The sequence below is a fragment of the Prionailurus bengalensis genome, chromosome E3 (genome assembly GCF_016509475.1).
Source record: "Prionailurus bengalensis isolate Pbe53 chromosome E3, Fcat_Pben_1.1_paternal_pri, whole genome shotgun sequence".
Classification (NCBI taxonomy): domain Eukaryota; kingdom Metazoa; phylum Chordata; class Mammalia; order Carnivora; family Felidae; genus Prionailurus; species Prionailurus bengalensis.
Window position 1 is genome coordinate 4,599,147 of NC_057357.1, and position 16,678 is coordinate 4,615,824.

Sequence of the window (16,678 nt, forward strand, 5' to 3'; positions counted from 1 at the left end):
CTCAACTGACTGAGCCATCCAGGCACCCCCAGCATGGGTTTTTGAAAGCAGCTGACCTTTACCAGACCTGTCCAAGGCACCTGCTCTGCTTTTCATGAGGGGAGGAGTGAGCCAAACAAAAACAAACCAAAAACACAAAATGAACTCTTCTTAGCTGTAGTTCACCAGTGTCTGTAATAGTGAATTAAATGTCACGGTTAGAGGTCCTGGTACAGTCGGCAGAAATGGTCATGGGAGCAGGCACTGCTGGCTTTGGACGTCACACGAGTGGTAAATGAGGAACAAAGCCGCCCGGTCACGGCCAACGTCCTCTGTGCCGCGAGCATCCAGTCCGCCTGGTGTTCCGGAAGGAACAGGGAGCCTCCGTATCCAGGAGGCGGTTAAGACTGGGGAGCAAGCATTGTGTTGTGTCTTTATTTTTGGTTTTCTGTTGCGTCCCTTCCCTAGCGGCTGATAGTGTGCCTGGAGGAATCTCTCTACATACACAACATCCGGGACATGAAGGTACTGCACACAATCAGGGAGACCCCTCCGAACCCTGCAGGTAAACGAGTTGCGGGAAGAAAGTGTCATTGCCTGATTCTGCCTCTCACTTATTTTGATTTTATTTTAGAGAGAGTGTGTGTGCACGTGGGGGTGGGGGGGCAGGTGGTGGGCAGAGGAAAAGAGGGAGAGACTCCTAAGCCGGCTCCACACTCAGTGCCAAGTCCCGTGCGGGACTTGATCCCACAACCCTGGGATCACGACCTGAGCTGAAATCAAGAGTCGGACACCCAACCGGCTGAGCCACCCAAGTGCCCTTGGTTCTGCCTTTTAAAGATTAGCCATTTTGTCCATATAGCTTCTACCCGGATAGACCGCTTTGGAAAGTAGTGATCTTAAACCAAGCTGCTTTCCCTCTGCTGCCGGGCTTGTGACCACGTAAACCATTGGTTTCGTCGGCTTCCAGTTCTGAGGTTACTGATCGGTTTCAAGCAAAGGCCTGCAGTCTGTTTTTATAATCTTGTCACTGAAGGAGGTGGTTGGGGCTGTGGCGCTAGAAGCAAGCCCGCTCGGCAGCCGCCAGGGCTGGCTCAGGGTCCCCTTTGCTGTCTGCGTTCTTTGTTACGTAAATGCCAGCTTCTGTCTAACAGCGGAACAGAAAACCCTCTCGTCCTAACTCTCCTGGGCCTCCGTGTATTTCCACAGGCTTGTGTGCGTTGTCGATAAACAACGACAACTGTTACTTGGCGTACCCGGGCAGTGCGACCATCGGAGAGGTGCAGGTCTTCGACACCATCAACTTGGTGAGGCTCCTTTTGTGCTGGGGTCACTCGCTCGAACGTCCTCGTCCCCGAACCGGGTGCCGGGGAGCCTTCAGCCTCCTCGTTTCTGTGGCTCGGCACTGTGGTTTCACTGCCGCCTTCCTGGGGACACAGCAGGTCCGGGTGACCTCTCCCTGCAGATGGATCCCCGTGGTCACGCCCGCAGTGCTGAGCTCGGGCAGACTGGCCGCTGGAAGGGCCGGAGGGAACTGTAGCCACTTTGCGGACGGCCTGCTTGGAGCAGCCCTGCCTCGGGCCCCACCCCCAGTAAATCAGGTGGACGTGGCCTTGGTGTCAGCTGGCGTGGTGTCGGAGGCCCAGCCAGTCAGCGCTTCAGCCTCGTGACGGGGGGCGGCGGGGAGTGTGGTCTCGCCGCGCGGCGGCCACGGCACGTCGGTCTTGCCTTCCAGAGAGCTGCGAACATGATCCCGGCTCACGACAGTCCTTTGGCGGCGCTGGCATTCGACGCCAGTGGAACCAAGCTGGCCACCGCCTCGGAGAAGGTACGTCTGCCGCGTGGCCCGACGGGAACCCGGTCTGGGGGCTTTGGCACGCTTTCTCGGTTCCGCTCACACAGTCGAGCGACCAGATGGGTTTCTGGGTCGACCGGCTCCCAGACCAGCACAGACAGCGGCCCCCGCGGCGGCCGTGGGACGAGCCGCCGGGACTGCGGTGGGAAGCGTGTGGGCGACACGCCCCACGTCCTCCTCTGAGACGGTGCTGGCGGGCGCGGTGCCAGGGAACCCGAATGGCAGTGAGGAGTGGACGCGGTTCCGCCCAGGGCGGGTCTGAACACATTTCGGTGCACGCTCTTTCCTTTCCTTCTGTGTCTGCTCACTTAAGACAGTGACCGTGCCGAACGTATCACCTGCATCCTCTTTCGCCCTGCGTGTGTCGTACTTCGCAGAGTTAAAAACCCTTCTAACGGCCGTACGGCACTTGGTTGTGCTTTACCGAGATGTCACCCTGTGGGGACGTTTATGTTCTTCCTACTGTTTAGATTGGAATGATCACATTTGGAATATAGATAATAGTGTGTCTTACATACAGATCTTTTTTGTGCCTCTCGGTTCACTTAAGAGATTCCAATGAGCAGACTTTCTGGGTTCAAAGGATGTGGTTGTTGTAAGGTTCTCCCCACACAGCACAGGGCGACTCCCTTCCGCTTGGACCTCTTCTCCCCCCCCACACCTTCCTGACACCGGAGGGGCGTCACTGTCTTCCCAGCTTGGCTGCTACGTCTTGTACCTTTGCAGCTCCTCTGGTCTCCTTAATCTCGTTCGCCTCTGTTCCGGCTTCTTCTGTGCAGTTCCCTGCTGCCTAGCTGTGCTTTGATGCTTGCTCACCAACAACCTAGGTAGCCTGCCTCCTGTCTCCTCTCCCCTTGAGCCAGCCAACCACGTAAGATTTGAGAAAAGTCCGCTTGAACTCTGCCGCAAGGGTCCCCCAGTTTCAGTAACAACAGTGCTGCCATCTGTGGCTCCCTTAGTCACCGAGGACACAGGTCTTTTATATTCATGACTCCATCCCATCCCCCAGCAAGGTACACATATTCTCATTTCATATCGAGGGTTCAGAGAGATTAATCATTTGCTCGGGGTCACCAAGCTGGGTGGCAGCAGAGGTTTGGACTCCAAGCCTGGCCTTGCTTTTAAACACCACTGGACGATTGCGTCGTCGCCTTGTTCGCTTCTAGGGCAGTGGCGGTGAGCTTCTGTCACCCCTTGGGTAATAAAGTCTCGTCTCCGTAGTTCTCATCGGGTCAGAGAAGCACCCTAAAGCATTTTGTGGAGCCTCAAGGCCGGTAAAAACAGAACTGGAGCTTTCTGGACAATGGAGAGCAATCTTCTGATTTGCTTTTAGCCCGAATACTCTTGGTGCGTGGGGTTAGCCCTTGGCGGCATCCCGTCCCGCGGGGCGCTGGGCCGTGTCCAGCTATATGCTTGATCCTGCATTCAGTGGGCACAGCGAGGCTCCTTACCAGCTCACCGTTAATTAGTATTACGCAATGGGTATGCCATTAAAATAAATTTCTACGTCCGAAAATTTAGACTACAGAGGACAAAACCTTTGCTGTGGTTGTTGTTGTAGATGAGTGTGCTATTTTATCCTTTTCAAGTCTCAAGAATGGCAAACTCATTTGGTATCTTTTTATCCAGAGAGAATCACTGTATTTAAAGAACGTTTTCCAGAAGGAAACGATTCCTGGTGTTCTGTAATTAGGTTGTTTATAGCTTATGTATTTATTTATTTTTACTATTTATAAACACGTCAGATATCATAGAATGGTTTTCACACTAAAGAGTTTGAACCTTCCAAAACGCATTTGGTGTCAGGTGACCCTCTGAGTAATTCTTCCTGCCCCCGCACATTTGAGATACTACCTGTTTTCAGGTTTTCCTAGGAGTCTCTTCCCTGTGTGTTTTATGACCGTAGCTTGTTAGTATTCTTTAACATCTGGATGTCAAAAGCACTGCTCGTGCTCACTCTCTGGGGTGTTCTGTCTTACTCTCTCAGATGTTCAAGTCCTGTCCTTCCAGGCACACGTCCCCGTTCTCCAGGGCAGCGGCAGGAAAGTGGCATCTTGAGAATGGCTCATCCCCACGCGGGGAAGTAGGGCCGCACGTGCTCGTTCGTACGCTCCTTTGCCTGAGTCATAAGGGTTTTCTTAGTGTTGGTCCTACCGTGTATAAGTTGGGACTTACTTGTTTTTAGGCCATTAAGCAGCATTTCCAGCCAGTGGTTCCCTTGATCAGCAGCTCAACCTGAAGCAGCAAGAGAGGCTGTCCGGGTGGGGGGTTGGGGGGGGGGGCGGTCCTTGAACCTCTCAGACCACCGAGTGAGGTGATGCTTCCTGATGTGCAGCAGGGTCGGCTCGTAAGAGTTTAAACTTCACGTCACGTAGAAGGACCAGAACTGTAGCACACTTGACTCCAAGGGTATCGGGGTTTAGAGCAAGCAGGGAGTTACAGCGGCCGCATTTGAAGAGAAGCGTAAACGTTGAGTACGCAGTAGAAGCGGGAAATGTTCCCGCGGGCAGAGTGGGGTGCTGCTGGCGTGCAGGGGGCGTGTGGAAGCTGCCGGCGAGTGGCGCCCCTTGTGTTTCCTTCACAGTCTGATGTGAAGGAGACAGAAGGCTGGGCTCACTCGGTTAAAATCCCTTTTTCTTTCCTTTTTCACCTGTCACAGGGGACCGTGATTAGGGTGTTTTCCACTCCAGAGGGACAGAAACTCTTTGAGTTCCGGAGAGGAGTTAAGAGGTAAGATACAGAAGTCCCAGAACTGGTTTTGGAGTTGACATTTGGATTTCGGGTGTGTGTTCTCTGGATCGAGTGGAAACTTAAAGCAGCCCTGAGAGCCCCATTTCAATGCAGAAGTGTTTCTCAACCCAGCCAGACGGTCAGAGGGGACTTGGGAGTCGTCCTGACGGGTAAAGGAGCACGTTTATAACGCCAGCTGGCTTTCTTCTGTCTGCCACGCCCCCCCCAGAACGGAGGGCAATGGCCAGGCAGCCCAAGGATGAGGAGGAAGCGGCCTGACTGGACCCCTTGGAGCCATTGGCTTCCTCGGCCTGCTCTGAGGTGGCAGGCCCGTGAGTTCCCGACCTGCTCATCACGCTCCTGTCCTGCTCCTCTACTCAGAAAACCCCTCAGCGTTTGGTGCTCCCTCCACTAATCTCCCTGTCCGTCTGCACACCTTGCCGTGTCTGTACTTGGCACCCCCTGGGTCCTCTTCCACAGGACTGGCTCTAGGGCTGTGGTCCCTGTCCTGAAGGGGCCACCGATAGTGCCCACCCCAGGGCGGACACTGGGCCGGGAGGTTTTCCAGAACCTGCAGCTGTTGGCCACCCCCACTTCTGGGAACCTTGCGTTGTGCATCAGCACTCCCTCTCATCCCTGGGGTCCTTCCCAGAGACGGCACACGCGTGCTTTAGGGTCCCGTCTCCAAAGCCAGATGCCTCAGCCCCTCCCCATTATTGCTTCCTAGGTTTCTTGCCTTTTTTCTCTTGGTTTTCCTTACATTCACCTTTCTCGATTTTCTACTGCTACTGCTTCTCCATTTCCTCTCCCTGTGTCTCACTTCTGCCCTGGAGCCTCTCCTCCTGTGCTGTGCGGCCCCACAGGTTCCCACAGGCTCCTAAACCGGGTTGTCTGTGTGCTGGTGGGTCCACCTGTGTGTGTGGCCCAGGCTGCTCTCCTGACACGCACCTGTATTTCTCCTGCCTGCTGGATGCTGGGGTCCCCGGTGACCCACCAGAAGGTGCCCCCCATCTGCCCTTCATCGCTCACGTGCCTGATCTTGGTGAACACCGCCATCATCGACCTGGTGCCTGGGTCAGAGGGGCTCCACTGGCTCCTTTCTCCCATTCAGTCAGGTGGCAGGGGTGTCGGCACCCTGGGTCAGTCCCACCAACCCCCTGTCCCCTCCGCCTCTGCCCTCCCAGTTCGAATCACCGCCGTCTGGCCTCTTGTGTGCCTCGGTCTCTGTCGTCGGCCCCTTCGGTCCATTCTTCACACCGTGGCCCAGGTTGCTCTTTGAGGGTGTCAGTGTCAGTAAAGCACACGCCCGTTGGGGGAGTTCCAGGCATGCCTCCTGCCGGCAGGGCCGACCGCAGACCCCCCAGCCGTGGTGCGTGAGGCCTGCCGTTGCCTGCTTTTCCAGCTCGGCTGCCCTGGCCCCGTGACTCCCAGCTCCGGCCACACTGAACGCCCGCTCCTCAGAGGGAACTCTCTGCACCGGGTCTCGCCTGTGCGGTCTCCTGTGCTGGGTGTCAGTCTGTGACCCGGCCGACTGCTGACCCTCGAGTGGCAACAACCCTTCCCTCCACGGGTCTCTAGCGCCGTCCACTCGTACTTTCCGGCTCTCCTTTCTTGCGGTAGATTACTGTCCGCGAACTCGGCTCACCGAAGCTCCGTGAAAGCAAGAGCCCTTCCTGATTTCCCCGCTTCATCCCCAGAGCTTGGCCCGACACCGGCACTTCACAGGCACCCGTTAAACACGTACTGACCTGACGGGGCAGACGCATCTTGTACTTCTCAGTATCAGGAGCAAGTGCAGGTTCATTTGAGGCTTTGGGATTTTTACAGCGGTTTTTAAGATAAACTGGAGAGTCAGAGCGTGTTGAAAGTTCTGCTTTCCTCTTAGATACCACCAAGGTTGCCAGTCTGCCTTGCATGTTAAGAATTGTGAGGATTTGAATTATTGGACTTTGTTTTATTAACCTGAGTGCTATAAATCCTGCCTGATTCAGCTAAAACTGGTTTAGTGAAGCCCTGAATCCCTTTGTTGTTTGCAATTTCAAAGAAAATTAGCCAGCAGTATGGTAAAGAATTGCTCTTAATTTATTATCTTTAAAACATTTTCTTTTCTTCAGAAAAATTTTTGAAAAAGCGTCTGGAGAGGAATAAGAAAGATGTCCGTAGACTCAAGTATGCCAATTCCGAGAACTTTTCTTCTCTGACTTTAAAGTCCCTGGAGAAAGGTTGCTAATCGCCCCTTGGAGGTTTGCGGGCGACCGCGTCACTCAGGCCTCTTTTGCTCACCCGCAGGTGTGTGAGCATCTGCTCCTTGGCCTTCAGCATGGACAGCCTGTTCCTGTCCGCGTCCAGCAACACTGAGACTGTGCACATCTTCAAACTTGAGACTGTGAAAGAAAAGTGAGTTGAGTTGCAGAGATGTGTTTGTTTAAAAAAAAAAAAAATACAAAGCACTTTTTCCACTGACTGTGTGGAAATTCCAGCACGGACGTTGCCCTGCCTTTAGACGTTTTTGCCAGTAAACACCCCGGAGCTGCCTCTCGTGTAAGTGTCACCAGATGTGGGCTCAGCGGTGAAATGACTTCCCTGAAAGATGAGGCAGTGAGGCAGGACAGGAGGTTGGGGGACGGGGGTGGTGTGAAGAGGGACGTCCTGGGGTCTGTGCACATGTCCCCTCGTACCTCTGCCTTTACCCGCACAAGACGTGGGAGTGCGTGCTGGCTCCAGCCTGCCCACAGGTGGTTTCTGCATTTAAAGCAATTGGTTGAAATTCCGCGTTACTCTGACGGGTGTGCGCAGCGAAGGAGAGGTTCTTTTCTTAACTTCTAAAAAGACACCCACAAGGTCGAGTGTTGTTAGTTCACGTGCTGTCTCACTCAAAGGAATGTTTACGATAAGTTAACAAATACATCCAGGTGAACAGCAACAAAATCGGGCTCTGGGGAAATAATTGAGATGTGTGCTCATGAGGTTTCCGTAGACTTCCTGTTGAAAAGTTGTGGGGTGGAGGGCGGGTCGTGAATCTGGCCCCGTGCACTTTCACTTCTGCTGCAAAGTGGGGAGCCTGCCCGTCTGCCACCGTCTCGTGTGGCCCCCTGGGGGGAGCAAGGCTCTTCTAGGTTCTGACACCTGACAGGCCTCCTCTGACCCTTCTCAGGAGATGCGCCCACAGCGTCCCCAGTCTCTTGAGACTTCGTCGTTCTCTACGCCCCTTTGTCCCGAGGTGTGGGGAACCCCTCTTCCGGTTTCAGGGCTGATACTTGCTTCTGTGAGTGGGACCTGGTCATTGTCTTGGCGGAGAGTCCGCCTTTGTGTATCTGATAATGGTTCTTCCTTCTAGACCTCAGGAGGAGCCCACCACCTGGACCGGGTACTTCGGGAAAGTGCTCATGGCGTCCACCAGCTACTTGCCCTCCCAAGTAACAGAAATGTTCAACCAGGGCAGAGCCTTTGCCACAGTCCGCCTGCCTTTCTGTGGCCACAAGAACATCTGCTCACTGGCCACGTGAGTAGGGACAGGGGTCACCTCTCTCTCTCCTGCCAGGGTACATCCAGTCAGGAGCCTGGTCTCGGATCACTGCAGACGGTGGAGGTGTGGCCCCGTTAAGTTGCTCCCGGCCCGGGAACAGCCCGGAACTTAGGCCTTTGCAAAGCTTGGTCAAGAGTTAAGTGGAAGTGGAGGGAACCCCCAAGTGCCTCTTCACCGTTACTGGACTGAAATGCTTCCCCTGCGTTGTTCTGATCCAAAAATTCTTCCTCTTTCTGTTTCTGTTGGGAATATTGGTCGTGTTACTAAAGAAACCGCCTAAATCTGAACTATAGGAGGCCACCAATAGTTAACCTCTTGGGACCTACAGAACCTGCAGTGTGACCTAGTCCAGGGCTGTCTGTGTCGCTCTGGGGTGGGGCTTCAGAATGCACAAGGTGCCTGGTGAGCTTCGTCGGATTGTCCAGAGTGTAGCCACGCAGGGAGATACTGTCTTGAAAATTCCGCGATAGCACGTCTTCGTGATTCCGTGCACGTAACAAACGTTACTTGACCTCCTCTTTGTCCAACTAACGTAGTTGAAATATCTACGCTTAGCATTCAGAGAAGCCATGGAAGTGGTTTTGTTCCCAGCTCTTCTGTGGGCTTGGGTGTCGATTCGCACGAAGTGCACCCGCAGCCCCCATGCTGTGGCCTCAGGCGGCGGGCGGGCGGCATCTCTCTTCTCACCAGTGGAGCGCACGAAACTAACTCTGCTCCTTTGGGGTGGGGGGTGAGAGGCCTTCCTGGCTGTGCCACAGGCGAGGCTCCTGGTTTACCAAGAATGTTGTATGAAAGCGGAGGTCCTAGAATCGGGCTCCTTCTGATTCTTCCTAGAATTCAGAAGATTCCCCGGCTACTGGTGGGAGCTTCCGACGGGTACTTGTACATGTACAACCTGGACCCCCAGGAGGGAGGCGAGTGCACCCTGATGAAGCAGCACAAGTAAGTGGGCCTCAGCCGGCCAGCACCGCCAGCGCGGGTACTGTGATGTCAGGCACCCCCCCCCCCCCCACCGCCGTGCGTTTGCCCGGTTCCCCAAAAGCCGGTGACACAGACGGGCATGTGCCCGCGGGGCTGGCCTGTGCCGCTGAGGAGACTCCCTTGCGCAGACAGAACTGGGTGAGGGCGCGGGCCCCGGCTCTCGGCGCTGCTCTGCTGGTGGCCCAGTGCGGTGACTGTGTAGAGATCGGACAGGCGGCCGGCGCTGTGCTCGTCCGTCCCCGGGCTGGGCCGGGCCGGGCCGACTGAGGCGGGAACTTAGCCTTTTCCAGGAAAGGGATGACGCTCTTGGTGTCGTCCACGGTACACTGAGCGTTCTTGGAGAGCCTGCTGCCTCAACGTGGGACACAGGTGTTCTCTTCGAAAAGAAGAAATTCATATTTGTTCATTGGGAAGAGTGCAGTTTGCTGTTGCTTTTGCTTTTTTTGAATTACGCAGGAATTCCCCTAACAATGATACTATAATACTGTAACGTTATAACTGGGGTCTTTTTTTTATAGCAGATTCTACTTACGATCCTCAGTCTTAAAAATGGGAGATTATTATCTCAGTGGGTATAACTTTCACCAGATTTCCCAGGTAGAAATCTTGGTGAGAAATCCGAGTGAACACAGGGAATGAGCTTCTAGTCAGCACAGTGGAGGGAGCACACACGTGTGTCCATTTTGGGTGAGCCTGTTGGGTTTTCTGGGCCCTTCTGGCCCCACAGGCCCACGAGGCTGAGTGGTGAGGATCCCTGACGGCCTCGCCGTCTGTTTTCCTCCCTCCCTCCAGGTTGGACGGCAGCATGGAGACCACCAATGAAATCTTGGACTCGGCCTCTCACGACTGCCCCCTAGTGACGCAGACCTACGGCACGGCTGTCGCCACAGGTACTCACGTGCCTTCGTCTCCGACCAGACTTGGTAAGGGCTGTGCCACAGGCACGGAGGTAGATGTGTGCGGCCCGTGCTGCTTCCCTCCCCCCCCCCCCGCCCTTTCCCCTTGGGCCGGGACAGGCGGTGCCCTGAGGCAAGCTGTTGGCAAGGGGGGGTGGTTCGAGGCTGAACTACTTGTATTCGTTTTCGAAGGAGTAGTCATGATGGCTCAGGCTGCTTTGGGTGCGTGTGAATTGTTCCTGGCTTGCTGCTAAAATATTACCCTCAGTTTTGACGTTGCCAAGGGGGCGCCCTTGGTCCTGTGTGATCGCTCACCGGGCGAGCGTGCGGCACCCCCTTGGCACTGGGAGGCACTGGGAGGCACTGGGGCCCTGGGAGGATGGGATTGTAGGCCTGCCTTCGGGGCCCCTCCTGCTGCGGGACAGACACAGGGGAGGCCATGCAGGCGTCCACCCCACCCCCCACCCCCAAAACCACCTTGACCTCAGGGGGGCGATCCTGTCATTTTACTCCCACGGGAGACTGTAGGTGTCACCATTGCTCTCTGCGGTGAAGCGGCCCTTTCTGTTGGGTAAGGCCCTGGGTGTCTGGTGACGAGCACCCCGCATCACCAGTTCGAGAACTGTTCCCACTCTGTCTGTGGAGGAAAATTTGCGGCCCGGCTGTCGGGAAGCCCCGTTTACTGTGTAGCCATCTCGTTTGACGTTTATGAATTTTGGAAAATACCTGATTCACCTGGGGCTGCCCAAGGCCGCGAAAGGCTTGTAGTCAGAGAGGGAGGACAGTTCAGACTCAGTGTGCGCCGCGGCCTGTAAACACACCGACGGCCGTGTCCCCACGCGGCCTCCGTGGCCGCTGGCTGCCGCCGTCCTGCCTCACCGCCCCTGAGCGTGGCCGCGCTGTCTCTTTGCAGCCTACGCCGACGAGCTGGGAGCCGCGGGCGGCGCGTGTCTGGAGGAGGAGGCCAGCGCTCTGCGGCTGGAGGAAGACAGCGAGCACCCCCCTATGATTCTTCGGACGGACTGAACTTGACCTGTGAACTCTGACCCCTGAAGCAGAGGACACTGGCTTGACAGAGGACTTTGTGTTATGCTGCTATGAACTTTGACCTGAGTTGGGGAGAGGACGGCAGAGACTTCAAAAGAAAAAAAAAAAAAAGATTGTAGCCGTAGTGTCATTCCATACTGTCGAGAAATACATTGTTTTCACTTCAGTGGCTTTTAATCCCGCTTAGGAATCTTAGCTTTTCGTTTGTTTTCTCTTTTTGCCAAAATTAACTGTTCGGTGAAGCCCTTGAAACCTCCTTGCTTTGCATGCATTAATGTGCCAAGCCAGCAGAGGAGAGGAGAGCTAGAAGCCACTTTACGACACCCGCAGTTGTCTGGTTTTTAAAATCTGTATATAGTGAGGAGCGTCTTCGGGGGACGGCAGCATCGCGCAGTGGTTGTGGGTGTCCAGGCGGACCTGCTCGGCGGGTCCAAGAGCCCTCTGTGGGCTCGCCAGGCTGGGGCGTCAGCCGTGGGGAGGAGTGCTCACTCCCCGGAGCCCCTCCCGGGCCCTTTTCCCCGTTTTATTTTGTTAATTAAATTCTTTCCAGATTGGATTACTCTGGGAATTCTTGCTTGTTGGACTTTTATTTTGTTTCTGGCCTTATTTTCCATGTGGGTATTGGAGGAGAGCGATTCTTTCTGGCATTAAAAACCTTGTATTCGGACAGCGCGTGAACTTGAAAGAGCACCCGGGAAGGCCAGCGCCGAGGAAAGTGGTCTGGTTTGTGTGATTAAATTATCTGGTCTTTAATTTTCCTGTTGAATAACTGTGGGGGGGGTTTGTTTGTTTTTAGGGAATTTAGTAGCGGCTCCCTGGACCCACAGAGCACAGAATTACAGCGTGGTGGCTACCCGAGTTGTCCTCTGACCTTGAGCCCCGCTGACTGTCAGGGGCTCTCCTCACCTTCGTCAGAAGTGGTAGAGAGAGCTAGAAACGGGGAGGTTGGCTCTGAGCGCCTGCCTTCCAGTGTGATACGTGCCTTTTCCATTTAGTCTTACGGAATTGTCCAGCAGAGTGACGCGGGGCTGTGGTCACGGGTCCCAGTGTTTGCCCAGCTTCCCTTTTCGTTTTCACAGCCTGAAACAACCGCAGATACCTCAAACTCTGCATTCCAAACCAAGACACCTAGCAGGTAAAGTTTTGAGGCCGTTCAAACAGAGTTAGCGGCATAAAGGATCGTGGTGGATTCTGTGGAATGGTGACAGTTAAGGATAGAAGTGAAAAAGCAAAAATGTATCTGCCCTCCCTTTTCCCTTTGTCGGGCATTTGAACCGAGGCGGGAGAGGGGCAGAGGCATCTGCTTCGGGTTGTGTTTGTCTGGTCTCGGCAGTCGTGCGGCCTGGAGAAGGGGGAGAGGCACCTGCTCCAAGTGCCTGCGGCTGTGTGCCTGGCGGTTCAGGTAGAAAGCCTAGGTGCAGGGGGCACCCAGAGTAAGCTCTGACTGTGGCAGAAATCTCCAGAAACGCCAGTTGTGGCAACGAGTGGACGTGCCGTATTAGTCGAAGGTGAGGGCAGAATATACTCTACTTTCCTCTGGAGGCTGGAGGCGGGCACGCCTGCCAGCGTGATCCGCAGTCACAGGGGTGATGGGGTGTGCGTCTGCTGAGGCCCCGTGCAGGACACGGCCTGCCTCAGACCCGGAAGGCCCACTCGCTGTTCCCTCTGGAGCAAGGCGTTGCACTCCATGTCTTTGGTGGTGCCTTTGGCCAGGGTGAGTGTTCACGGGAAAACTAGTGTCAGAGGCTGCGTGGCGGACGTGGGGCCCTCAGCTAGGGTCTCCTGACTACCAAAGAGAGAACTGCCTTTCCTGTTGTGTGTTCAGTATTGCCGAGCTGGGTACCTTTGCGTCGGCCTGCACGCTTGTGGCGACGTGAGGAGTCACGTCTGCTCTGTGATTCCTCCTGGCCGGGAGTGCGTGGCTTTGCCCGTCTTTGGGATTGGTGGCCCTGTCAGCCGCCATCTCCTCGATGGTGGGACGGACGCTTAGAAAAGGTGGCCTGAGTGGCTGTGACTGTCACTGCCTGCCCTGTCCCAAGGGGCAACGACAGGGCTGGCCAGGTGCTTCTTTGTGCCTGGGCATCAGCAGGCCGGAGGCGCATGCAGGGGGCGCTGGAGAGGACAAATCTGGGAGAAGCCGCTGAGATGCACATTAGCAGGACTCTTGCTGCCGCACCCGAGGCTTAAACAAGACGGGACGCTAGCCGAACCAGACGGGGCACTGACGTGCTGAACTCCAAGCCGTACGCAGATAGTAACTTAATTATGTCCTCACTTTCCGAACTTCCGAAAGAATCACGGGGTAGGAAACAAAACCTGGAAGCCAGCTTCATAGAGCGGTGTGGACTGGGACCAAACCCTTTGTGTTTCCTGAAGCAGCGGAAGCCACAGTCAGGTGGAAGCTGGAGCCGAAGACGCCTGCGGCAGCCCCCGATCCTGGCACCGTACTGTCAGCTGGCCTGGGTGGGCCTGGTGCCTCGGTCTCCTCCTGTCCCTGCCCCGAGGGGCCGCTGCCTAAACGGGACATGCATGCTGCAAATGCCCGGTTAACCTTTGAAACAGAAATTCGTCTGTGACCAAATGCAACCGATGGTCCTTCTTCGGTTCTCGTTTGAATACTGAGCCGGTGGGAAAGGTGAAACGAGAACAGTGTGAGTATAAGGCCCAGTCAAGGTCACGTGGCTCCCTGTCGTCCCTGCCTTTCCCACTCCCGGATTCCAGGACCCTGAGCAGCTGCGGGAGTGGGTCTTGGGCAGGAGGGTTGCTGGGGGAGACTCCACGGTCACCCCAGAGCAGACTCCCTTCCGCCGGCATGGGCCACAAGCCCGTGCCTCGTCTGTCCCACTCCCCTGCAGCCGCCGCCCCCCCCCCCCCCCCCCCCCGCTCGCCATGGAGGGGCTCCTGGGCGCTGCCTGCTCAGATCCATTTGGGGAGCCATGGGGAAGCTGGTGAGTCACGTACAGAAAAGACTAGATGTGCTCAGGTCACAGGCCAGTCAGTGGTGGGAGATGAGTTCCGGGCTCATTCCCGCTGTCGTCCGAGGTTTTGTGCGGCCGTCTGCGGGGTGTGCGTGGGCCATGCTGGTTTGGTTTTGTTTGTCCCCTGCCCTATGTGTCTGTAGGTCCTGTCTTGTGCATGCGGGGAATGACAGGAGCCCTCGGCTAACATGCGTGTATGACTCTGTATGTAGCTAGTGCAGCTGAAAATCCAAATAAGTTACTTTACAAGTGTACTTAATTCTTAAACTGACGGTGGACGGGCGGAAAGGTTTCGGATCGGGTTCTGTGGTGTCAGACGAAAAAGAGTGCGCTCAAGCCATTGGTGTTCTGTGTGGGAGGAGCGCTTTCTATAGAATTCTCTTTTGTGAATGACTGCTTTCTTACTGAGAACGTACAATGACAGCTCGTTGCCAAGCCGGTCTCACTGATGTATATTTGGGCTCCTACCAGGTCCTGACCCTTGGCCCGTATTGTACCTTTTCATTCTGTGGATTTTGTGAAGCACAAAAAAAAATTGGATTTTGAGGCGTGGCCAACCCTTCTTATCCTTCCCCGATATCTGACCAGGAAAGTCTTTAATTTGGAAAAATTAAATCTTTTTAAAGCTCAGAATTTAAAGGAACTGTTTCGATTCCTCACTCCTATGTTGTATCATTCTTTACTGAGTTGTAATTTCTGTTCCTTCTTACATTTCCTTTGTAGGTGAAGCCGTTGTATGTGCTGCCAGTGTATATGGGTGGGGGGGGAGGGGGAGAGGGAGGGTGTGTGTGTGTGTGTGTGTGTGTGTGTGTGTGTGTATGTGTGGTGCACGTGCGCATGAGGGGGCCAAGGGGGAAAGGGGTGCGTGTGCGCACGCCGTGGGGAAACGTGCTTACCGATTCCACATCCGAGCGGAAGGCCCCTTGCTGTTAGCGTTTATAACTGCATTAAGAAATTAGAAGCTGCGATGTCCTTTTCTTCGCGGCCTCCTTGCCGCCTCACAGGCCCTCCACCTCCTCTGTCTCGTGTTTCAATGCGCTGTCCTTCTGCCTCGAGCACTTGGGCAGAATATCAGAGTCCTGAAGCCTAAGTGACATCTCATAAAGGTTTTCCTCCGGAGCTGATTCCTGTCCTCTGTGGAACAGACGACACGCTCCTGTCCACTAGTGTTCTCGGCCTCATCTGCCAGATGTTCCCAGGACGCCGCCCCTCGCGGGCTGGGCAGGGTGGAGCAGGTGCGTGCGCTCGCCCCGCCCCCGAGGCCGTGGGGTTCTGTTTGGGGAGGAGGCTGTAGCGGGAGGAGCTCCGCCCGCACCCCTGCCTGGGCCCCCGCTGTCACCCGGGCGCAGCGCTAGCCTGGAGGCTTCTGTCGGCAGCGCCTCCTCCTGGGCACCGGTTTGCTGTGTCACAGACCTCCCTCCAGGCTGGAGGACTTGTTCCTTTTTACGTCGAAGGCGGAGACACGTCTAATGTCCAGAAAAGGCGTGCCGGGACCCCAGCAGGTGAGATTCTGAGGGGGCGACTGCCCGAAGCCGTGGGGGCCGCGTCCCTGCTGGGACCGCACGCCGTCAGTCTGGCAGCCACCGTCCTGTGTGAGGGCGCCGACGCAGCAGTTCGGTTTGCGGGGAGGCACACGAGACCCCGTGAGTCTTTGCACGCGCCCACGGTCGTCGTGGTTTTTTTTTACAGAGAACATTTGTAATTTTTTTTTCCTCCTGTGCTTATTTCAGCGGATTGACACAAAGATGTATCTTTAGAAGCGTCTGGACCTTTTGTCTCAAGGGAGCGTGAGGCGGGGTGGCTGGGGCAGAGCGCTGGGGCTCTTTGCTGCCCCTTTTCTCCCCGGAGGACACCCCTTGACCTTCCCCAGTCTAGTCGGAGTCTGTCGGGCCCGGGACGCGAGCGGGCTCAGACGTGTCCACGCGGCGGGACCGCCGAGATGGGCGTCACGCGAAGGCACGCGGGTCCTGTAGGGATTGAAGCGCTTGAAACAAGAAGGCAGGGTGCATATTAAATGGGGAACGTTACAAACTCCAACCACCTTTTCAAATGATGCCCTTGGGATGCCCTGTTCAAACCAGCTTTCCAGAGAGCCAGCCCCAGAACAAGCTCTTAAGTAAGATAAAGTGAGTTTCTAAAAAGAAGCCCTTAGAAGTCTCGCCCTGCCTGCCCTGGTCACCACTGCAGTACCTGTAGTAATGGGGGATAATGATGTTAGGTGGCTTCTAAATGGAGCGCTCCCTTCCATTTACATGACTTCCCAGCTGCGGCCGGTCACCGGCTCCCCCCGGGCCGGTCATGCTCATCGCATAGCCTCTCGGGGAAGGAAATGCCATGCCACGTTGGCTGTGTCACCAGCTAGGCTCTTCAGAGGGAACGGGGTTTGGGAGGTCACAGGGACAGACCACACGGGGCTCTGTCGCTGCTGGCCGTGCGCTCCAAGGGGACCTGCCTTGTCATCCGTTCCGTCCGCGCGGTTGTGACAGGCGGGAACACGCCGTCATTAACTTGCTGGATTTGAACTTAAAGGTAGCTACCCTGTTGTGCCTCCGGGGCTTAGACCTTCCGGCTTACTCTGTTAACACTCACCCGATTACAGTGGCGGGTGAGAGCCACGGTTGCTGGGCTCCTCTCTGAATAAAAAATGCAAATAAAACATGGTCTGTTTGCGATTACGCTCCAGCAG

The 16,678-nt window shown here is 55.5% G+C and overlaps 1 protein-coding gene across 3 annotated transcripts in view; it reads left to right on the forward strand.

Moving 5' to 3' along the window:
* The window catches only part of WIPI2 (WD repeat domain, phosphoinositide interacting 2), a 39,559-nt gene extending 27,977 nt beyond the window's left edge, over window positions 1-11,582 (forward strand). For 2 of the 3 annotated variants that reach the window (XM_043559593.1, XM_043559595.1), the window contains 9 exons: window positions 448-544; window positions 1,189-1,286; window positions 1,715-1,807; window positions 4,494-4,564; window positions 6,854-6,961; window positions 7,902-8,066; window positions 8,925-9,032; window positions 9,864-9,994; window positions 10,881-11,582. In XM_043559593.1, the coding sequence (XP_043415528.1) occupies window positions 448-544; window positions 1,189-1,286; window positions 1,715-1,807; window positions 4,494-4,564; window positions 6,854-6,961; window positions 7,902-8,066; window positions 8,925-9,032; window positions 9,864-9,994; window positions 10,881-10,993 (984 nt within the window). In that variant the 3' untranslated portion in view covers window positions 10,994-11,582. The remainder of the gene's footprint in view (window positions 1-447; window positions 545-1,188; window positions 1,287-1,714; window positions 1,808-4,493; window positions 4,565-6,853; window positions 6,962-7,901; window positions 8,067-8,924; window positions 9,033-9,863; window positions 9,995-10,880) is intronic. The other variant, XM_043559594.1, reaches the window with a different exon arrangement.
* The last annotated feature ends 5,096 nt before the right edge of the window (window positions 11,583-16,678 follow it).